The 15930-nt window shown below is 47.3% G+C and overlaps 1 protein-coding gene across 3 annotated transcripts in view; it reads right to left on the bottom strand.

The window, feature by feature from the left end:
- The window catches only part of CLSPN (claspin), a 29602-nt gene extending 13973 nt beyond the window's left edge, over positions 1 to 15629 (bottom strand). For all 3 annotated transcript variants that reach the window (XM_029081491.2, XM_029081492.2, XM_029081493.2), the window contains exons 1-10: positions 15563 to 15629; positions 11571 to 11706; positions 10272 to 10753; positions 9386 to 9547; positions 7952 to 8029; positions 7676 to 7748; positions 6683 to 6791; positions 5043 to 5587; positions 3585 to 3776; positions 1244 to 1464 (exon numbers count right to left, since the gene is read on the bottom strand). In XM_029081491.2, coding sequence (XP_028937324.1) covers positions 1244 to 1464; positions 3585 to 3776; positions 5043 to 5587; positions 6683 to 6791; positions 7676 to 7748; positions 7952 to 8029; positions 9386 to 9547; positions 10272 to 10753; positions 11571 to 11706; positions 15563 to 15586 — 2022 coding nt within the window. In that variant the 5' untranslated portion in view covers positions 15587 to 15629. The remainder of the gene's footprint in view (positions 1 to 1243; positions 1465 to 3584; positions 3777 to 5042; positions 5588 to 6682; positions 6792 to 7675; positions 7749 to 7951; positions 8030 to 9385; positions 9548 to 10271; positions 10754 to 11570; positions 11707 to 15562) is intronic.
- Between the last annotated feature and the right edge of the window lie 301 nt (positions 15630 to 15930).

Here is a 15930-nt window from a genome sequence, read left to right as displayed (position 1 = left end):
GACCTGGGAAAGTCACTCAACTTCTCTGTGCCCCAGTTACCTCATCTGTAAAATGGGGACTAAGATTATGAGCCCTAAGCGGGACAGGGACTGTGTCCAACATGATTTGCTTGTATACACCCCAGCACTTAGTACAGTGCCTGGCACATAGTAAGCACTTAGCATATACCACAATTATTATGTAGTCTGTGCACTTGGCTCTGTGACCTTCGGGTATTTGATATTTGACCAACCCTCAACTCTGCAGGACTTCTGTACATATCTTTAAATTATATATTATAATTAGTTATCTATACTTATGTCCGCCTCCCCCTCTAGGCTGTACGTCCATTATGGGCGGGGAACACGTCTGCTAATTCTGTCAAATTATATTCCCCCCAGTGCTTAATATAGTGTTCTGCACATACTAAGTGCTTAATAAATACCTCTGATTGACAGATTGATTGAGAGGAAGAAAGCTGCCCTCCCTTTCAACAATCATATATCTCCCCAGCAAGCAGGTCCGATAGGAACGGAGAATGTCTGACACCAGCTCGTCTCCCCCAAACCCTAGGGCCTTCCTTTGCGATCTCTATGAGCCAGCTACACCTCCACTTTTTGAGACTTGGCTCCCAGGCTTAATAAAGGTTGATTTTGAGCCCAGAAGTTGGGTTTCATAAGGTGGAGTTTCAATAATAATAAGGAATTTGTTAAGCACTTACAATAGGCCAACCACTGTACTAAACAATGGGGTAGACACAGTTCCTGCCACACCTGAAGCTCCTAATCTAAGAAGGAGGGAGAACAGGTATTAAATCTCCATTGGACAGATGAGGAAACTGACGCCCAGAAAAGTGAAGTGAGTTGCCCAAGGTCACCAGGCAAGCAGGTTGCAGAGACGGGATGAGAACTCAAGTCACCTGAATCCCAGGCCTCGCCGCTAAAAAAAAGTCTTAAGCAGCAGGAGGTTTAATTTGGCCATGACTAAGGCACCTGCCCGCTGCAGAGCAGCCTCGATAGTAACTTTTCCCTCTCCAGCGTCAACAAGTCAGCCATCAGCGGAAATGGGACCCAGAGTCTATAGCTTCTCTCAGTCTGGGCAGCTAGAGTTTCTCGAGTAACTGAGCATGCTCATTATCTTCCCTTGGCAATGCTCCAGGGCTAATATCACAGGCAAGTTTCATTTTCTCTCTTTCCCTGGTTAATCACGGCTTAGTCAGCACACATTAAAAAAGTGACAAAATGATGCAACTGCTGCAGAGACCTCCTGATTGGCTTCTTCCTCTTCCTCCTCCTCCTCCTCTGCCGCCGCCGCCGCCTCCTCCTCCTCCGACTCATCTGTCATCTCCTCTTCTTCCTCTTCCTCCTCCTCGAATCCATCTTCGTTGTCCAGCTTAAACAGGGCCTGGCGCTTCTGGCGTTCCTCCAGCCTGCGGAGTTTCATGGCTTCCTGCAGCTTTGCTTTCAGCACTTGTAGTTTTTCACCTAGGCAGGGAGGAATACATGAATACATTAGCCCCACCACAATGAATCCTTGAACTTAACTGCCTCAAGCATATGCTGGCTGAAGAAACTACATGCACACATTCACGCTCACCCCCACATCTACGTTTCAGCAAGACTGGGGTTTTAGTTTGAAAAAGATGGTTTGGTAGATTGGGCTGTAGCCAAGGATGTCTTCTTGGACTCTTCGTAGTCCACGTATTGGGCTAAGGCATTGAACTATGGGGGGAAAAATATAATGGATTCTTAGGGACAGAAGGAGCCCTGGGGCTTAGCTGATTATCCTTGCTGACTTCTCGCCTACCTCCTCCCTCTGGCCTGGAATGCCCTCCCTTTTCAAATCCGACAGACAATTACTCTCTTCACCTTCAGTGCCTTATTAAAGGCACATCTCCTCCAAGAGGCCCTCCCTGACTAAGCCCTCCTTTCCTCTTTTCCCATTTCTACTCACCCTGACTTGCTCCTTTTACTCATTACTTCCCCACAGCCCCACATCACTTAAGTATATATCAATCAATCGTATTTATTGAGCACTTACTGAGTGCAGAGCACTGTACTAAGTGCTTGGGAGAGTACAATACAACTGAATCAGCAGATACATTCCCTGCCCAGAATGACCTTACAGTCTAGAGCATATATCCGTAATTTACTTATTTACATTAATGTCTGTCTCCCCCTCTAGACCGTAAGCTCGTTGAGGGCAGGGACATATACATACACATAATATATATATGTCATATAGCTGCATTTTACTCCCCCAAGTGTTTAGTAAAGTATTCTGCACACAGTAAGGGCTCAATAAATACAATCGATTGAATGATTGCTTCATTGAACCCCAAGCTTCTAGACTCTCCCTAAAATACATGATGGGATGATGGTTTATCTAGTCCCAATAGATTATGTTCAGTATCTATTATGTACAAACCACCATACTAGGTGCTTGGGGAAGGTACAAGAAAAAGATGCCATCCCTGCTCCTGAAAAGAGGGAAACAAGGACACGCAAACTGCCAACTAGAAAATGAGAAGAGTGAAGGAGGAGAAATAAACACAAACAACGAAAAAAAGGATCAATGTGTGTCCCGGTAGCTGATGGGATGGCCCAGCTGGGAAGGTGATGGAGGGTTAGTCAGGGAAGACTTCCTAAGACTTCCAAAAAGAGGAGGGATGAAGCTTGCGTTTGTGGTTTTTACTAGACTGTAAGATCCTTAAAGGCAGGGATCTTGTCTATTAACTCTCAGCGTGGCTCACTGGAAAGAGCACGGGCTTTGGAGTCAGAGGTCATGGGTTCAAACCCTGGCTCTGCCACTTGCCAGCTGTGTGACTTTGGGCAAGTCACTTAACTTCTCGGTGCCTCAGTTCCCTCATCTGTAAAATGGGGATTAAGACTGTGAGCCCCACGTGGGACAACCTGATTCCCCGGTGTCTACCCCAGCGCTTAGAACAGTGCTCGGCACATAGTAAGCGCTTAACAAATACCAACATTATTATTATTATTATTATTATTATTAACTCTCACTGCATTGTATTCCCCCAAGCGCTTAGATCAGCCCTCTGCACACAGTAGGTGCTCAGTGGGGTTGGTGATGCTGAGGAGAGAAGATACTTTGGGTACAGGGGAAAGGCATGAGCAGTGGGGCAGAGGCAGGAGAGTTGAGAGCAAGAAACTCTCTCCTCAAGAGCGAAAATCTACCCACTAATTCCACTGAGTGTCTGACCCCGAAGTTTAAGTTGTTCAGTGCTTGATGTTGCACATTATCTCTTTTGAAGCAACTTCAACCCCTCTCCCTTTGTTCCAATCTCAGGGGAAGGTCAAAAATCTTCACTCCTCCATCCGGTGACCACGGTCCCGGTCCGTCAGGTCTCTAACTTTCTTCTCTTTTCCCTGAGAACTGGGGCTCTCATTCATACTAACCAATGTGACCCAATGTCACCGACTGCATCATTTCAGGCGGCATGAAATCACCAACAGTTAACCAAACAAAGTCCCAAAAAGATTGGCCACAGCTGGACGCGAAGAGAATCCCAAAGGAAAACCGAGCTCGGGGCTGGCCTAGCCCGGTCAATCCATCGAAGGCCAACAGCTAAGGAGGGAGGAGGTACCTGGCTTCCCTTGGACCTGCCCATCCAGATTTTCGGTCGCCAAGGTCACCGGCACGACGTCTGCCTTGAGTTCCTCTTTGCCGTCTGCACCCGCCTCCTTCACGATGATGCTCAGATTCACCTTCCGTTCGGCGGTGGGCTTGGTGGTGGGGTGGGTGTGCTTCCAGAAACGCTCCTTCAAGGCTTCTAGCTCTGAAAGGAAACCCCAACCCAGGCTCAGTTCTCCCAGCCTCCACGGAGCCAACCCAACATCCAGAAACCAGTAAGAAAAAGGACAGCTCGAAGAATTTACCAAGGAAATACCAATAAACCTCTTGGCGTCAATGTATAAAGAGGCACTGTGGCCTAGTGGATAGGGCGTGAGACAGAGTCAGAAGGACCTGGGTTCTAACTCTAGCTCTGCCACTAGTCTGCTGTGGGACTTTGGGTAAGTCGCTTCACTTCTCCGGGCCTCATTCTCCCTCAGCTGTAAAAAGGAGACTAAGACTTGGAGCCCTATGTGGGACAGGGACTGTGTCCAACTTGATTAACTTGGGTCTACCCCAGAGCTTAGAACAGTGTCTGGCCCATAATAAGCACTTAACAATTACCATTAAAAAAACAACTGTGGCAACTGTTTTTGGTTTCCGCCTAAATTAGTACCTGCCTCGGCCGAGAGTTTCCCCTCAAGACAGTAAAATAATTTGGAGGAAGTTATTCACTAGAAACTTAAGGCTCACTGTCAAACCAAAAACTTCACAAAGGGGAGGCACATTATGTTCTCCATGGAGCTCAACTCTACCAATCTAATAAATGACCAGGAAACTGCATAGACCATTCTCAATTATTCAGGGCAGACTGGCCAGGTGGTGGATTATCCAGGCCCCTGGTTCTCCTCCTTTCTGGCTCCAGCCGTTAGCCATTCCCCTGCTCACTAGTATCTTAGAGAAGCAGTGCAGCCTAGTGGAAAGAGCATGGGCCTGGGAGTCACAGGCTCTGGATTCTAATTCAAGCTCCACCACTTGTCTGTTGTGTGACCTTGGGTAAATTATTTAACTTCTCTGTGCCTCAGTTTCTTCATCTGTAAAATGGAGATTAAATCCTACTCCCTCACACTTAGACTGTGAACCCCATGTGGACAGGGGCTATGTCAAACCTGATTATCTTCTCTCTACTGCGGTGATTAGCTCAGTGCTTGGCATACATTAAATGCTTAAAAACCATTATTATTACCGTTATTATCATCATCATTGCCCCCAAATCAATGGGCATAGCAATGTGTTAGCAGCACAGCTACAGGTTTGTTAGGGAAAGATGGGAAACCATTTGCAAACAAGAAGTTTTTCAATTATCTGTGTAGTTCCCTCATCCAGGCTGCCTCTGTCCCCAGGCCCTTGGATAATTGAGAGCTGGCTGAATTTGGAAACTTAAATAAAAGGGAAAACCAATGCTGGAGAAAGGGAGGCTGGAAAGCATTACCTCTGTTGACTTCGGGTCCCTCGAGAGTCACATAGGAATCTTCGTCGGCACCGAGGCGAGGTTTGATGGAAAGGTCCACTCCCAGCTGCTGAAGTTTGTCCCGGGTGAACTTTCTTACTTTGGGGGGGGCAACGGGCAGCATTACTGGGGTTTGCAGTCCGGCCCCTTCTGGTTCCCCACCTCCTCTCTCTGAGTCTTTCGGGCCTTCCTTTCCCGCTGCCCCTCCGGCCTGTGCTGGCTCAGAGTCTCCTGTGCTGTCGGAACTGGATTTCCGCTGCCCCGCCGGGTCAGCCCCAGGGACTACCACGTCATCGCTCTGCCTCTGCTCCTCGTGACTTCCCACCACCGGATCCTCTGAGGCAGGTTCATCCACGCTTGGAGTGACCTCAGACACTCTGGAAAGTGAAGGGGATTGACTACTATCCGCTTCCGAACCCCGGTCGTTCTCCTGGTTAGGCCCGCTGGCCTGGTTGTCGGGGCGGCTCTCGCTTGCGTTTTTCGCTTCTGAGACTTCTTCACTGAGGCCCGGCAGATACTGAGCTGACCTGGGGAAAGAGAGAGTTAGTCCAAGCGTGGTGTATTCTCTCAGTTCTGGGCACATTATGGTCAGGGGTGGAGTCCAATACCCAACAATTACACAGTGGGAGAAATGGCCTCGGGCAGTTCCAACTTTGTTAAAATTAATTTGCCGACAGCATAACCTCCCTGAAGGTCCTTTCACCTATGAAATTATTCCCACCAAGCTTGTTCCAGGCTTCTTGGTCTAGGGGTGTGATTCTCACTTAGGATGCAAGAGGTCCCGGGTTCAAATCCCAGTTTAGCCAAATACTTTAGGGAAGCAGCATGGCCTAGTGGAAAGAGCACAGGCCTGGGACTCAGAAGGCCTGGGTTCCAATCTCAAGTCTGCCACTGGTCTGCTGTGTGACCTTGGGCAAGTCACTTTACTTCTCTGTGCCTCAGTTACCTTGTCTGTAAAATGGGGCTTGAGACTGGGAGCCCTCTGTGGGACAGGGACTGTGTCCCATCTGATTATCTAACCCAGTACTTAGTTCAGTGCCTGGCACATAGTAAGCGCAGAACAAATACAGTGATCCACTATAGATCAATCAAAAATGCCTATGCGGAAAATCTAAGAGAGCACAGTAGTAGACACAGGGCACTGCAATTAATCTTTCGCTAATGACAGTTAGCATCTTGCTACATCTGGTGTCGAGCATTAACCTCTGAACTTATACCAAACAGGCACTGGATTCAGGACAGTGGGGAGGAGACACAAAACTGAAGACAGAAACAGAGGTTAACGTCCAAGTGCCATCTCAGGGCTGTCTCCAATCAACCAAAGCAACCCATCCTAAGTTTTCTACTCTTTCCACTCCTAAGCTGCGGGTGTTCGAAGGGTGGAAGAACTGAGGGGTTCACTTCTTGCATCCTGACTCCACAGCTAGCATGTTTTGTTTGGTTCTGTTTTGCTTTCCTGTCTGTCTCCCCTATTTAGACTGTGAGTCCATTACTGGGTAGGGACTGTATCTGTTGCCGAATTGTACATTCCAAGCGCTTAGTACATAGTAAGCGCCCAATAAATACGACAATGAATGTATGAATGGTGGAGGAAAGTTCAGTCCCAAGTGATAGAGTCTTACTTCAGGAGTGCCATCGCGTTTCCTTGGCAAGCAGGTCTAGGTCTGCGTTTGAAGAAGTCATGGATGGTTTTGTTCTCAGGCATGTGGTACGGGAGGGAGAGAGAAGATTCTACGGAAGAAGAATCGGATTGAAGTGTAAATTGGAGGCTGAAGCATGGAGCCGAAGCAAAATTCCCCTGGAGTTTAGTTAAAGTGCAGCGAGTATCTCAAACAAGACTGGGAATCTGCCCATGGATTCGGCCTGAGAACAGAGAGTCCACCATTTCTAGAACCTCCTCCTCAACACGATGTCAGACACAGGAAGGACTACAGAAGGGATTTACTCGTATTTACTGAGTGTTTACTGTATACAGAGCACTATATTAAGCATCTGGGAGAATACAATAGATTTAGTAGACATGATCTTTTCCCGCAAGAAGCTTATGGTCTATTTTGTACTAAGTGCTTGGGAGAGTACAATAGACTTAGTAGACAAGACCCTTGCCCTCAAGAGTCTTACAGTCTACTTTATGCAGGGTATTGTACTAAAGCACTTGGGAGAGTTCACTAGAGTTAGAAGATATGAGCCCTGCCCTCAAAGAGAAGAAAAGCCAAGATTCCGAGTAGGAAAGGCACACAAATACCCCATTCCGAGGAAAGAAGTGTGCCCAAGTAGGGAGAGAAATCCTTGTTGCCCGGGGAGGGACATATTTAATTTTTGGCGAAACCTAGTGCCGATTTCAAGCTGTGGAGGCCCTCGAGTGTCAGAATCGGCATGGGGGGAGGTGTCAGAACGAGGTAATCCTTTTGGAGAGGACAGACGATCAGATCTTGGCTAAAACTTGCCAACCATCAGACCATCAATCAGCTCAAGCTCGAATGACAGCCCGCCCGTTGAAACAGCACATCAAATATGCTGGCTAGAGACCCAGATCCCACCCCTTGGACTTCCTTGGCAACGTAGGCATGTTCGGTCCCACGATTCCCGGCCCTTGTGGTGAGGCGTAGCTTTACCTCGAACGAGGCGCTGGGTCTCACTGTGCAGTCGTTTCATGGCCTCTTTACTTAACTTGGCGGCCTTCCTCTCCTTAAAGAGAAACAAGACACGGTGATGGTAAAGTCCAGAAAGGAAAACGTACCTCATCCCTAGTTTCCTCCTGTGGAGGAAAGTGGGAAAGGGGCTGGGAGAATGAATGGAAGACACTTCAGGCAGGCAGCCTAGCCAAAGAAGGCTGAAATTTAGGGGGCAATGAGAATGGAAAAAGGAGGTGTGATGCCGCCCCATCTCACCTTCCTCTTGGGTCCTTTAAATGAGGACTCACTTTCCTCAGCCAGTGGGAGTTCCCCCTCAAAATTCAGCTCCTTGTTCTAAAAGAGAAGAGAGCACAAGGATTAGAAGCCCAAATTCTCACTAGGACTTGGGCAGCAGCGAGTCCTACCGGACAGAGCCTGGGAGTCAGAGGATCTGGGTTCTAATTCCAGCTCTGCCACTTGCCTGCTCCTGTGTGACCTTGGGCAAGTCACCTGACTTCTCTGGACCTCAGCTTCCTCATCTGTATAACGGGGGTTCTACACCTGCTCTCTCTCCTATTCAGACGGAGAGCCCCATGTCCATGTAAAACAGGGACAACGTCTGACCTGATTATCTTGTATCCAGCCGGGGTTTAGCACAAAGTAAGAGCTTAACAAATGCCATAATAATAATAATAATAATAATATGTGCTAAGTGTTTACCATGTGCTAAGCACTTGCATGGATATAAGATTGTTATTATTAGTATTACTTGGGTTTCAAGTCTGCTTTCTTCATTCATTCAATCCTATTTATTGGGTGCTTACTGCATGCAGAGCACTGTACTAAGCACTTGGGAGAGTACAATACAACAATAAACAATGAATGAATGAACAGACACATTCCCTGCCCACAATGAGCTCACAGTCTTTGCCCAGAGACCCCAGTGAAAGGAGCCTGGGAGCAGAGCTGCTTAAAAGGAAACCAAAGAGTGGTTTAAGGGGGTTTGACAACTGGCCCTCCAAGTCCCCCTCCCCACTTCACTGTCCAATCTCTTCAATGCCTAGAACACACACCCAGAAGCAAGAATTCCACAGCTAAACTAGCAGTGGCTCCTCAGGATTTTCTCCCCTTCAACATCTTCTGGGTTTTCCTCCTCAAGAGGCTTTCAAGAACCAGAGGAGCCCAAGAGGGAAGTCTGCCTGATTCTAAGGAAGACACAGATACAGACTCTCCCAAACTGCTCTCCTCTCCTAATCCCGCTCCTCCAAGACTCTCAGTGTTTTCTCAAGGCAAAAAAAGAATGGAAAAAGACACTTGAAATCTGTTTGAGGCAGTGTAAACTTCAATACGCTGCCTCCAATGTGTCATTCCAATTTGACTCTCTTTTGAATGATCAAATTGATTGTGGTTTGGGATGTGCGGCTTACACACTAAACCGTCGAGATGCCTGAATGACCAGTCTTCCTCATGGGAATTTTTTTTTCGTAAGCATGAACAGCGACTGCTGTCAGTCGGGCCTAACACACAGCACTTGAGCACTAGTTTCAAACAAGATAACTAGTCTTTCACCTACTCAACAGTTTCCAAAACTAAGAGGAGTTGAAAAATCTATATCAATCAGCATGCCATGCATTCATTTGTAAAACAAAAAGCAAGTCAAAGGCTGCTGCTGTATTCAAGTTAGCTAGTAAGTGATAAGAGTTTACTAACCTGGTGCTTTTTCAACTTGTCTCTCATAGCAGCCCGGATTGAGTCCAAGGATTCTTCATCTTCCAGGGGGGAATCATTTTCCTCTTCTAACCCAGTCTCAAAAAGGTCTTTGTCAGCCAGAAGACAGCCACTATCATTCAACTGTGGCTTCCCATTTTTCTCCTGAGTAAGGCCACAGAAAAGTCAGAACAGAGAAAAGATGGAATCTGCTCATTCCTAAATTTAATATTGGGAATGGTCTACTGCCAACTGGGTGATCAGTTATCAATCAGTGGTTTTTACTGGGTGTTTACTGTGTGCAGAGCACTATGCTAAGTGCTTGGGAAAGTACAAAAAAAAAACACAGCTGGTAGACATGATACCTGTCCACTGGGAACAGATGGTCTACAGGTGACGTTCGGACAAGTTTGTAAAAGGGCCAGGGGAGGTGGGGTTGCGTGAGCCAAGGTAGATATATAAGGTCTAATACTGCATTCCTTTGTGAAGGTTGAAGCCTTGTTGATACAGGAAGCTGTCCAAAATGCAGTTAGGGATGAATCGAAAAGTGCCACTTTTTGAAAAGGGATGGAAACTCCTGAGCTGAACAGGACAGAATTTGGCTCAGTGACCGGGACTGAGTCACAAAAGCTATGTCTTGGGAGGAAAAACACCTCTTTTGGAATTCACCGCCTGCTCTGGGGCAGCAAAGGGCCTGTAGTACCTAAATTATTTAGGATTTGGATGACGGGGGGAGGATTGTGAGTAATTTCAAATCTTACATGAAAGCAGAGATTCATCCAAAGGTGGGGTCTCAGCTCAAGGACTTGGGGTGCAAGGGAGAGGTAGGAGAGAGTAAAGCTCTAAACCCAACTTGGCAAAGCATGAGAAATGTTCTTCAAAGACATACCTCCTTTTTGGTTTCTTTTTTTTTCAGCTTTCGAACGGTTTCCATTTTCTTCGCCTCTTTCTCTAGCCTCCTCTTTGATTTCCCTTTCACTCTGCCTCCTGCTGCTTCTTGAATATTGCGCCTGGCCTTTCTGGATTTTCTCTTTCCCACCCCGGGCAAGTCCAGTGATTTTTCAGGAGGGGAGCCCAACTCCGAGGCATCATTGGCCGATCCGGATTTCACCGAAGGTTCGAAGTTTTCTTGACGTAGAGGTTCCCCGGGGTCGCTCTCATCACTGTCAGCCAGGGCTTGGAAAATCCTTCTGGCTCTTCGGGTGTTTTCTGCATAAACGTTCTCCTTTTCCTCCTCTTCGCTTACCCCCTGGATGGACACCAGATCTCTCTTCTCGAGAGATGAGCCACGGTCATCCTCTTCACTGTCACTATCCTGCAGCACCTTCTTGCCTTTTGGTTTCTTACTCACAAAAATCTCCTCATCGGAATCTGAGGGAAACACAAACCCGTGAGAAAACGATCCTCCATCATCTGGGCTTTCCTCCCCCGTCCCCCAAACACATACGTTAACTCAGAGGGATCATTAATATACCGTGTCAAATAAATGGAGCATAGAAATACATTAGCCTGTGAAATCTAGCAAACACCACTGAACCATCACTATTATACAGTGGATCAAATTGAGTCTATATTTAAAACCCACATTTTTCCCAGCATAACATAATTGCCTCATATTGAGAAATGTAATTATCCATGCTTTGGGGAACTGTTGAACATAGAAAACAATTCTAATCCTTGGCGTGGCAGTCATAAAATTTCATCTTGCAAATTGTAAGAGTCACTAGTGCCATGCCGGTTATATTTTAGTCTGAATTAATTAACTTATATTTTTCACAACATTCCAAACAATTCAGGAGTTTCTGCTCAGGAAATGGAAGGTAAAAAGGACTCTTCCAGGAAGCATTGTTTTCAGGTCAATAGAGAGAGGAATTGACCCTCTAGACTGTATACTCATTATGGGGAGGGAACTGTCTACCCACTCTGTTATCATGTTCTTTCCCAAGTGCTTGGTACAGTGCTCTGCACACAGTAAGTGCTCAATAAATACCATTGATTGATCCCAATATATCTAGCCTGTAAGCTCACTGAGGGCAGGGAATGTGTCTGTTTATTGTTGTATTGTACTCTCTTAGTACAGTGCTCTGCACACAGTAAGTGCTCAATACAAATGAATGAATGAATTAATTAATAAGGTGAGCATTTGGGGGTTTTAGTCCGGAAACAGAAGTTAGTCAACATCACAAACCTCTATCATTCAGGGGAGCCATTGCTTTCCTGGAGAGTCCCGGAGAATCTGTTTCACAGCTGCCTTGCCCACTGTCTGAATCATCGTGCGTTTCGACCGGTAAATCCAGTTTGGGATCTTCAACTTCTCGATGAATCTAGAAAAAAATTCAATATTTCCTTAATGTCCTGACGAAGACTTTAAGCTCCTTGTGGGCAGGGAATGTGTCTACCAACTGTGTTGTACTGGACTCTTCCAAGATTGTAGTACAGTGCTCTGCATACAGTAAGCACGCAAAAAATTCCAGTGATTGACTGACTGAAAGCTATAGTGACAAAAATCGCAAAGGTGACTCAAGATTTTATGGCTGTCCCGAGACTTTGGAAAAGGTCTAGCTGCAGGAGTAACATTTAACACCCACTTGGTGCGGTGCATTGATCTAAGCACTTGTCAGTCAGCCAATTGTATTTATTGAGTGCTTGGGAGAGTACAATAATAATGATGGTATTTTGTAAGCGCTTACTCTGTGCCAGGCACTGTAATAATAATGTTGGTATTTGTTAAGTGCTTACTATGTGCAGAGTACTGTTCTAAGCACTGGGGTAGATATAGGGTAATCAGGTTGTCCCACGTGAGGCTCACAGTCTTAATCCCCATTTTACAGATGAGGGAACTGAGGCACAGAGAAGTGAAGTGACTTGCCCACGGTCATACAGCAAACAAGTGGTGGAGGCGGGATTAGAGCCTGATTTCCAGGTCCAGGCTCTATTCACTACACCATGCTGCTTCTCTAAAGGTATAACAGTAATCAGACCTATTCCCAGGCAATAATTAGTTTACAGTCCAGAGGGGGAGACAGACACTAACTTGGAAAGTAGAGCATAAAGAAGTGACCCTTATCCTGGGCAGAGAGAGCTTACATTCCAAAAACAGCTATAACTACAGAGGTTCAACAATTAAGAGGAGATTTGTAAATGGGTGCTCAGGAGGGTGCGAATACAGTCATAAAAGTCCCTGAATATGGTATAATGAAGTGTGAACCAGGTCTGCTTAACCTCTGTGACCTAGACTGGACAGAAGGGAGAAAACGACATGCCAAGTACACGGAACATGGAAAGAAGGCTTCAATAACTCCCATAAGCAAGTTGGATTTATCTCTCCATGGCTCCAAACATTGCTTTACCAAGTCAGCAGCACAGTTTTAAAACTAAAAAGTTAAAGCTCATCGATTTTAGTCCCACTCCTGCCATTCTCCCTCTGAGTAGGAGTAATAATAGTGATATTTATTAAGTTATCTAAGGTGATCCTTGCCCCACAAGGGGTCACAGTCTAAGTAAGGGGGAAGGTAGATAGAGAGAACAATGAAAGAGAAGTTCTGAATAGGCTGTAAATGAAACAAACCAAGAAAACAATGCAACAATATGTAAATTAAACAGTTCTTGGAGAGAGAATCCTCTAACTCCTCACCACTCCAAGCAAAAATCCTTACTACGTACACAACAGACTAAAAATCTAAGGTAAGCTTCCACCGAGGGATCACTGTAGCAGTGGGTATCTGTTTCGGGCATACCTTTGCCCCTTAGATTGACTGGCACTCTTCTGGGCACCTTTCACACCTGACCTCACCATTACTGCAGCATGGATCAGAAATTCTTCCATCTCTGACCAGCTTGCCTGCCCGAACTCCCTTCGAATCCCAGATCACAGCCCTCCCCATCTTCAAAGGCATCCAGAAAAAACTCCCTTTGATCAAACGATCAGTAGTATTTTCTGAGCGCCAACTGTGGGCCTGAGAGAATAAAATATATTCTGCTGTCCAGGAGCTCACACTCTAGTGGGGAAAACGGTCACAAAATAAACTACAGGTAGGGGAAGCAACTGAGTTTAAAGATATCCACCCCAGCGCTTAGTTCGGTGCCTGGCACATAGTAAGCATTTAACAAAGAACACAATAATTGTTATTATTATATCTGTAAGTGCTAGGGGGGTTTGTGGTGAGACCCTATACGTTCATTCATTCAATCGTATTTATTGAGTGCTGTGTGCAGAGCACTGAACTAAGCACTGTGGTCTCAAGTACATAGTAAGTGCTTAAACAGAATATATGTCAATATGCACAGATGTTTCACAGGCAGGTAGGGGTGAATAAGTGATAAGGTGAAGATCTGGAAGCTTGAAGAGAAAAAAAATTAATAAGGGGAAGCTTTCTAGAGGAGATGGGAATTCAGAAGGGTTTTGAAATAGGGAGATGTGGGCTCACAGATTTGAAGGGAAAGAGTTTTCCAGGCAAAAGGAAGTGCAGCAGTAAAGGGTCAGAGGTAGGAGAGATGCGAACTAGGCATGTGGAGTATGAACTGGGGTGTGGTGAAAAAAGAGTGGATAATAAAAAGCAGAAGATTGATAAAGTTGTTTAAAGTCAATGGGCAGCAGTTTCTGCTTGATGAGGGGAATCACTCCATCAGTCGATGGTATTTACTGAGCTCATTGTGGGCAGGGACTGTCACTTTTTGTTTCTGTATAGCACTTTCCCAAGTGCTTAGTGCTTTGCACACAGTAATCTCTTAATAAATACAATTGATCGAACGAATGAATGTACCAAGAGCTTGGAAGAGTGCAATACGGCAGAATTAGCAGACACTTTCCCTGCCCATAATGAGCTTGCAGTCCAGAGGGACAGAATGAGTGAACAATGAAGGCTTTCATGCCTGCACGATGACGTTCCAGCAAAACGATCCCTGGGGCCGAGGAGATTATAAAGTAGAAAAAGGAAAGGTTGGAAGTAAGGAGACCCATGACGCTGAGTTCCCCAGTGACCAGGGGTCGTGTCACCCCAAAAGTCATCCTTAACATTTACATGCATGTAACCATTCTTAATATTATGTAGTCATTTAGTTATTTATTTCATTACAGCCGAATTATGCTTTTTCCTCCCGTACCTACCGTGGGGGGACAATTTCTGTCCGCACGTCTCTCATTTTACTGCTAACTCATTGAGATAAAAGGATCCGTGCCTTTTATTTGGATTGTGCACTCCCAGGCGCTTAGTACGGTGTCCCGCACCCAGTAGGTGTTCAGCAAATTCTACTGCATGTTCGAAGGCCCACTGGACACAGCGTCCTGGGGAGAGGCTTCCTGTTAGGGGGCACAAATTGGGCAGCATCTGCCTCCCCTTTGCCCCTTTCCCTGCTCTGCCACTTGGCAGCCTTGTGACTGTGGGCGAGTCACTTAACTTCTCTGTGTCTCATCTGTAAAATGGGGATGAAGACTGTGAGCCTCACGTGGGCTCACCTGATGCCCCGGTATCTCCCGCAGCGCTTAGAACAGCGCTCTGCACATGGTAAGCGCTTAACAAATACCCACTTAAATGCTCTGTGCCTCAGTTCCCTCCTCTGTAAAATGGGGGTGAAGACTGTGAGCCTCACGTGGGACCCCTGGTGACCCTGTATCTCCCCCAGCGCTTAGAACAGTGCTCTAAGTAAGCGCTTAACAAATACCAACATTATTATTAAGAGGAATTGTGAAAAAGGGCTCTGCCAAGAGGAAAGCCCAAACAAGCCACTGCACCAATAAGAGGGGCCTGAGAAAGGGCAGGCCTTGCAGTCTTCACCCCCACCGGGCCCAGGATGCAACGACCAAAGCCGGTCCCCCCCGAAACATCCCGCTCGAAAGGACTCCGCCGCCGGGATGCCAAAAGGGGCAGCTTCTGCGCCAGGACTACGAATCCCAGCATGCAGTGCGTCCCCCAGGGCCGGGCAGGGGAAGGGTTTCCCGGGCAAAATGGGATTCCCCGAAGCTCTGGAGACCCCGCGGGCAAAGCCCCGACGTGGTGTCCGATGGGTCTGCCTGGGGGGAGGGGGGGGGCAGAGGGCACGGGCGGCCAACGCCATGCCCTGGGCCTCTCTGCCCGGTGGGCACGCGCCGCGGTGCATTCTGGGATTTGTAGTCTTTCCCCCCATCCTTGTAGTTCCTCTCGCCCTGGCGTTGGACGCTGACTTCCCCCATCCCCGACTCACCTCGGGCTCTCCCACGCCGGCCATGGCGCCTGCTGGCCCGAGCGCGCCGCCGAGGATGGCCCCTGGCCTCCGCTGGCCGCTCCCCGAGCCGCCGCCGCCGCCGCCTCGGCTCCCGCCACAGCGGTTCAGGCTTTCGCGCTCAGCTAGGCCGCCACCCCCTTCCCTTCCGACCAATGGCGGGGAGCGTCCGCGGTGACGTCACGACGCCGCCGGCTCTTGGGGGCAAGGCGGGCTCCGCGGCCTGGAGCCCGCGCCTCCCCCCTGTCAGTCACGACATAATAGTACTAAGAATAATAATGTTGGTATTTGTTAAGCGCTTACTAGGTGCAGAGCACTGTTCTAAGCGCTGGGGGAGATACGGGGTCATC

This window comes from Ornithorhynchus anatinus, chromosome 16 (assembly GCF_004115215.2).
Source record: "Ornithorhynchus anatinus isolate Pmale09 chromosome 16, mOrnAna1.pri.v4, whole genome shotgun sequence".
Lineage (NCBI taxonomy): Eukaryota > Metazoa > Chordata > Mammalia > Monotremata > Ornithorhynchidae > Ornithorhynchus > Ornithorhynchus anatinus.
Note: the sequence above shows the minus strand (reverse complement) of the source record. Positions and strands in the feature narration are given on the sequence as shown.